The sequence below is a fragment of the Silene latifolia genome, chromosome X (genome assembly GCF_048544455.1).
Source record: "Silene latifolia isolate original U9 population chromosome X, ASM4854445v1, whole genome shotgun sequence".
NCBI classification, from domain to species: domain Eukaryota; kingdom Viridiplantae; phylum Streptophyta; class Magnoliopsida; order Caryophyllales; family Caryophyllaceae; genus Silene; species Silene latifolia.
The window spans coordinates 194,716,703-194,723,641 of NC_133537.1; the positions used below are offsets into that span (position 1 = coordinate 194,716,703).

At 38.0% G+C, this 6,939-nt stretch overlaps 1 protein-coding gene across 1 annotated transcript; it reads left to right on the forward strand.

Moving 5' to 3' along the window:
* Positions 1 to 217: 217 nt before the first annotated feature.
* Positions 218 to 1,727, forward strand: LOC141619033 (uncharacterized). The gene is made up of 4 exons (XM_074436069.1): positions 218 to 611; positions 761 to 1,001; positions 1,050 to 1,122; positions 1,443 to 1,727. The coding sequence occupies exons 1-4, from the start codon at positions 218 to 220 to the stop codon at positions 1,725 to 1,727; spliced, it is 993 nt and encodes a 330-aa protein (XP_074292170.1).
* Positions 1,728 to 6,939: the final 5,212 nt, after the last annotated feature.

Consider the following 6,939-nt stretch of genomic DNA (forward strand, 5'->3'; position numbering starts at 1 on the left):
AATCCATGAGAATCAAGGTGCCTTTATCAAAGGAAGGCCCATCATTGAAAATGTGCTCATATGTCAAGATATCATTCATATGTATTCCAGGAAAGCTGTCACTCCAAGATGTCTATTCAAAATTGATTTGCAAAAGGCATAGGATACAGTTGAGTGGGATTTTGTTGAACAAATGCTTTATGGACTCAGATTTCCTTCTCATTTCATACAGCTGGTAATGCAATGTGTGAGGTCTACTACCTTTACTCTGTCCTTGAATGGGAATAATTTTGGCTATTTTCAAGGACAAAGGGGTCTCAGGCAGGGAGACCCAATCTCTCCACTTCTGTTCACCATTTGCATGGAGTATTTAACCAGATTGATTAAATTTGCAACTGATAGATGGCCATTCCAGTACCATCCTTTATGCAAGAACCTGAAGCTCACACACCTCATGTTTGCTGATGACTTACTTCTCTTTTGTAAGGGTAAACCACAGTCCATTTGGCTTCTCATGAGAGCTTTCTCTTCTTTTTCAAAGGCATCTGGATTAGCCATGAATAACTCCAAGTCTGAAATATTCTTTAATGGAGTCCCTGAGGATATTAGAGAGGGTATTAAACAGGTTACAGGTTTCAGGGAGGGCACCATGCCTTTCAGATATACTGGGAGTACCTATTAAAGCAGGTAGGCTCACCAAAAAGAATGTACTTGCCCTAATCGAAAAGATGGTGGCAAGGATCGAGAGGTTTGGGAGCAAAAACTTTCATATCTTTGGCAGTGGTGACTCTCATCAATGCTGTACTCAATACCCTGCAAAATTATTGGGCCCAAATGTTCATTATCCCTAAATGCATCATCAATCATATTATGGCCATTTGCAGGAATTTCCTGTGGGATGGCTCATCTGACTATCACAGAGTTCCCCTTGTAGCATGGGACAAAGTTACTTTGCCTAAAAAGGAGGGAGGCTTAGGGATAAAGAAAGCTGATATTTGGAACATTGCCACAGTGGGAAAACGGTAAATCGAATCTATCGCAGCAGACAGGCTATGGATTAAATGGATCAGTGATGTGTATATCAAAGAGCAAGACTGGCATACCTACTCCCCCCCTGCTGATGCAACTTGGGTCTGGAAAAATGTATGTAAAGTTAAAGAGAAGCTCAAGCATGGATATCATGATAATAAATGGACACTGAGCTCAAAAGGTTACTCTATCAAGGAGGGGTATGCTTGGCTTACTCTCGCTAACCCTCCCCGAATGGACTAATTTAGTTTGGAACAATTGGAATGTCCCTAAACACTCTATGACTACCGGGTGAGGATGAATGAAGGCATGAATGTGAAGAGTAAATTGTTTAGGTTTTCGTTGTACAGATGACTGGTGTATCTTGTGCCTGAGTCAAGCTGAAACAATGGAGCATCTTTTTGTGGATTGTGTGTATCTTTGTCAAAATTCAGACGTGCTTGTTGCATTGGTTTGGAGGTAGTTTCCCAACAGTAGGCACTCTGAGTGCTGCTAGCAGGAATACTATACAGTGGAAATTCAGGGTGGCCGTGTTCAATGCTTACTGCTATACTATTTGGTCCCAAAGAAATAATGCCAGGATCAATGCCTGGTTAGTTAGACCTGAAGCTGTTGCTGCTCGAATAGAGGATGACATTAGGAGAAGAGTTAAAATGAAATGTAAGGCTTTAGTAGACCAATCTGATCTACTATGGCTGCAAAGTATGAATTTAGCTTGATATGTTGCCAGTAGGATTCGATCCTTGAACCTCATGTAATTATTTTTTTGATATGATATATATAATACTCACATTACACCAAAAAAAAAATAGAATATGAAATTATTTATTAAGAAACTTACTTCATCCAAACAAATAGGTGTTGGACATCAATCTGGTCTAGGCCAGCCCAAATGGCTAGCATATCCCATGACATAAGTGCTGAGCGCTCAACCCCTAGAATATCCTCCTTGAGCGGAATAATTATCAATTGCTCGGTTGCTATGCGACGGCAAGCCTCCTCATGCAGTTTCCTCATCGTCGCCGTTCTTACTTTTTGCATGTAATCTTTCCCAGTATATTGTGTGGAGTTTAAAATCCTAACTTCTTTCAGGTCGGGGAAGTAATGATTCTTTGATTTTGTGCTACTACCACCAGCCTACACATGTAGATAATTAAAATAATAAAAAATCCAAAGGTAACATATCCTAGTTGGAGTAATAAAAATAAAAGCGTACTTAATTAAATACCTCGTCAACCTGCTCTTTCAATGATGAGGTAGTAGTAGCAGGTATGACTGGGGACTTAGGCTTATCAGTCTTTTTTGTCCCCTACACAAAATTAACATGCTTTTTATAAATACAAACAAAATATAAATAAAGGGAGCGAGGTTTTTAAAAAAATGGACAAATTAATTAAATACCTCATCAGATTGTTGTCTGGACGAGGTAGTTGGCATGTCCGGGGACTTAGGCTTATCCGCCAAAGCCGACTTTTTTGTTCCCTACAAAAAAAAAACATATAAATTTAACATATAAAAACATTCACCAATTAAAAATGTAACATATATATAAAGGTATTTCTTCTAACCCCAACTGCTTTCGGCTGCTGAGGCGGAGACGGCCGAGCCAAGTAGATGTGAGTTTCAGGCCATTGGATGAAACTTCCAACCGCATCTCCCAGAATGGTAATGTCGTCAAGAACTGGGACAAGCAGTTGAAAGTTTTCATGGCCTGGAAAGACTGTAGTTATCTCTACTTTTCTATGATTCGGCAAAAGTTTTTCGCCATGAACTACAGTTTCCGCTGCTGCAGATTTGGTGTGCATTTCTACGAGACCCCGGCCCACACGCACATGTGGCTTTTCGGTTTTAGGGACAACAAGAATAACTGGCCTCTTGTTTACGGCCTGAAGAATATACACATACATTATTATATCCCAAAATTTAATAGAATTCATATAAATTTAACTAATTAAACACTTCATGAATACCTTATCGAAAACGGTGGAACCGACTTGAAGGGGATGCATGTCGTTTTCCATCACCGTCTTCTCAAGTTGCATCTCCTTTTCAGACCCATTATTTACCTAATAAAATTAACCAATGGCACCATGTCAGAAGTTATAGCATTAGAGCTGGCAGGGAACACACCCCCTGATCTTACCCAAAAAAAAAAAGAAATGAAAAATAAGGAAGTATTAGGTACCTGATCGGCTTTAGTTGTTACAACGTCAGAAGCATTAGGTACCTGATCTTTCTGAATCTCGTTGACCGATACTTCCTTCTCATGTATTGCCAAGGTAGTAGCGGCCTCTTGACCAATCTGTTGTACCTTATTATTACCCCTATTAGAAATGACATCCTCCATCATCTTCACTTCTTCTTCGGAAAGCTTGCCTCCAAAGATTCAACTTTAGTAGTACGGATGCCATTAATCAAGTGCGTGCCAAGAATGTAATGTGTCAGCAATTTTTATCCCAACAATAACATGTGAATTGAACTTAAATGAAAATAATAGAATAAATGGTACCATGTCAGCCTTCTCAGACTTAGTCTTCCTTTTCTTCTTTATCGGGGCAGTTGTCCCACAATATTTCGTTACTCCAACTCGTAACAGACGCCCCTCAAACGACCCGGATGTTCGGGTCGGCCGATCGCTCTAGCAAGAACGTCATTACGACCACTGGGAGTGAATTTCCCTTCTTCTACCCCTTTCAATACGTTGTCCTATAATATATTAAATAAACTTCAAATTATATTTGTGACTAAAATAATAAAGTTAGTAATGAACTCGTCTTAATAAAATAATGCTTACTATGTTGGCCAACACTTCCTCATCATATTTGTCACGCGACCGGGATCCTTTAGGCGTGTGCCCTTCTTTATAAGTTACATGCCGATCCAAGTTAGTCACTCCCTTTGCCACCTACACATTAACATGGGAACATTTATACATGTAAATGTGTATCAATGCAAGTCCAAGTGTGATTAAAAAAATAAAGTCTCACAGGGGAATAATGCATGCTACTTACGAGGTTCTCTTCTATCTTTTCAGAATCGCTCGAGAACCATACCATTTCCCCTTCTTGCATGAAATGTTAGCACGATTTCTTCTGCTAACGGCCTTCAAATAATTATAAGAAAGCGCAAGTAGATGAGATAATAAAAAGATTATATAAAGGACTCATTAATTAAAAAAATGATAGGTAAATCGTTAAAAGGCGAGGATATTTAACATGAAACTTGTCAGTAGTTCTCATCTCTTTGAAAAGATCCCATTGTTCCTGACTGATAGTGGGACACTTATTGTCTCCCGGTGGGCTCTTATGCATCTCCCTCGTTGCCTTGTCCACATACAACCAATCCCTAGCAACGTCACACCTCCACTGCCTGTGTACATCCGCTGCCTTATGCATAAAATACTTATCATGGCTTTCATCGGGTATAATAAAGGCTTCCTTTACACGAGCCAAGTATAACTCCGCCAATTTTGGATTCAAATTTCTAAAATCATCTAAATGGATAGGCACAAACTGTCTTGTGCAACATCCAATCCAACTGGATAAAAAACCCGCATTTGGACCAGTAGGGAAACCCTTCTCACTCCATGTTATTTCCATCGGTTCTTTAGCGGCTATAGCTGCAAGGCATCTCTGGCACTTCGTAGCACCCCTCTCACCAGGCTTATTATCCCCAGGCTTATTGTTCTTTTGACTTCTTTTCCGTTTTTCACCCATGATAATCCTAAAACCCAAATATGAATGATATAGGAATTGAACAACTTAACAACGTACGTACATGCAGAGTATTATCTAAAACCCTAAACCCTAATAGGAATGAAAATTTAAAACAACAGATTGAGCTTCTAAAATCCTAAACCCTAATAAGAGGAGTGAAGTAGATGATGCAGGATGATAAAGATAACAAAGAAGACGAAAAACAAACAGATGCATGAAAAAGAAAAAAGATGATCGTCTTAAAACCTTAATGACGAAACACAAAATTAAAGTGATCAACATACCTGATGATGATGATGATAAAGAGAACGAGCAGGATGATAAGGGAAGGCAACGGAATCGGCGTTAAATCCGGGCGACGGGCGGCGAGAATGTAAAAAGCGAGGAAGAGAGAAGAATAAACTCAGGATACCAACGGTTGAACTGGTGTTGTGTGTGTTTGTGTATGGTATGATGTATGTGTTTGTAAATTAGTTTTTTATTAAGACAAAATATTGACAACGGGTTCTCAAAGCAAAACCGTTGTTATATATTAATAACAACGGGTCAATAAAAGTCAACCGTTGTCAAAACTTTATTACAACGGTTAAAATATACCCGTTGTAATATATTTTCACCAAATTTGCGCCAAAATGAAATATGTCAAAAAAATCATTGACAACGGGTAGAGGTACTACACTCGTTGTTGAAAATAATAACAACGGGTAGTGTCACTATAACCGTTGTTGATAGTAATAGCAACGGGTAATTTCAATATAACCGTTGTTGAAAGTATTAACAACGGGTAATTTAAATATAACCGTTGTTATTGTTGAACCTTTTTTATTTAAAAAAAATTACTGTAATTCCATTACTGTAATACCCGGTATTTTAATATGATATTATATTAGGCCGAGTTACCAGCTGGGTCGTGTAGTGTATTTGTGACTCGGGTAATTATGTGACTCGGGTTTTAATTAATCTAACTAGGCTAGGCCCGTATCGTCTTAATAGCACCTATCCTATATGTATAACCCATCTAACCAAACCCTAATCTCCCTATCACCATATTCATTTTAACCATGAGAAAAGAGAGAAAAGAGAGAAGAGGGAGACGTGTGTGAAGGGAGCAGCGTGAGGAATCATGAGGCGATTTCTCACCTATTCTCATCCTATTTCGAAAGTAGACTATCCTATTACCTCTTTATTCAATTATTAGCATAATTATAGTAGTATTGGGATAATTTTCGTAACCCTAGAATTGGTTTGGGGGTTTTTGATTATAAATTGTATGAGATAAATGAATGGAATAGTTACAGCAATTTACAGATTCGTTGGTCTGTGTTATTTGAGTGTTTTACCTGTCCTAAAGCCGTGGGATGCAAAATGTTAAAGAAGAGACTCATGTTTATTCCAAGCCTAGTTTATGCCTGTGAAAATTGGTAGCATTTCACCGTGTAGTTTTTCCTGAAGAAATTATTTGTGAACGTCTATCTAAAACGTCCGCAAATCAGTAGAGGCTGAAAGATTACTTCTAAACCATAATTTAGATATTGAATTGGTGCTGGGTCTTTTTCATATATTTAATTTAAAGCGTTTAGATGAGTTAGGCGTTGGTTTTACTTAAGAATCATTTGTCAAACTCGTTTTATGAATCAATACTTTTTATGCGACGGTTTCTGTCAGTTTTTGGAAATCAGTCTGAAAACCCTTGATAAGTTTGGAATTTGAGAAAAATACGTTAGATATAAATTGTAGCTAAGACTCATGGGGTTCCAATTCAATTGGCCTTGCATCAATTCGAATTTTCTGGAATTAGTTATTCATTTTATACCGAGTCTGCCATGAGCAGGAAAATCAGGAAAAGTCGTGTTTGTTCTTTAAATTGATATTCCTATTAAGTTATGATGAGTCTAGGTTATGTGCATGATTAATTAACTGAGTAGATGGTAATTATACATAATTATGTTATGTAGGTGATGGATAAGTGAAGGATCATAAGTGATTGCTTGTGTGTGCTTGGATTGCGAAAAGGTAGGGAAATACACTTGACTTATTATCGTTGATGTTGAATTGTGTTGACTTGTTTGTGCTTCGTATAACCAAACTGTGAACGTTGACTTGCATCGTGGCTGTTGATTTATGTTATGATTCATATACTGGAAGGTGATTGACTGAATTGATCGTATTGAGTATGTTATCACAACAATTGGTAACCGGCATGATTTTATGATTG

Excerpts from the sequence above, each read along its gene's own strand:
- LOC141619033 (XM_074436069.1), top strand. The coding sequence starts at position 218 with ATGCAATGTGTGAGGTCTACTACCTTTACTCTGTCCTTGAATGGGAAT. Across the intron at positions 612-760 it reads GGGTATTAAACAGGTTACAG|TGGTGACTCTCATCAATGCT; the intron begins GTTTCAGGGAGG and ends TATCTTTGGCAG. Across the intron at positions 1,123-1,442 it reads CAACTTGGGTCTGGAAAAAT|ACGTGCTTGTTGCATTGGTT; the intron begins GTATGTAAAGTT and ends GTCAAAATTCAG.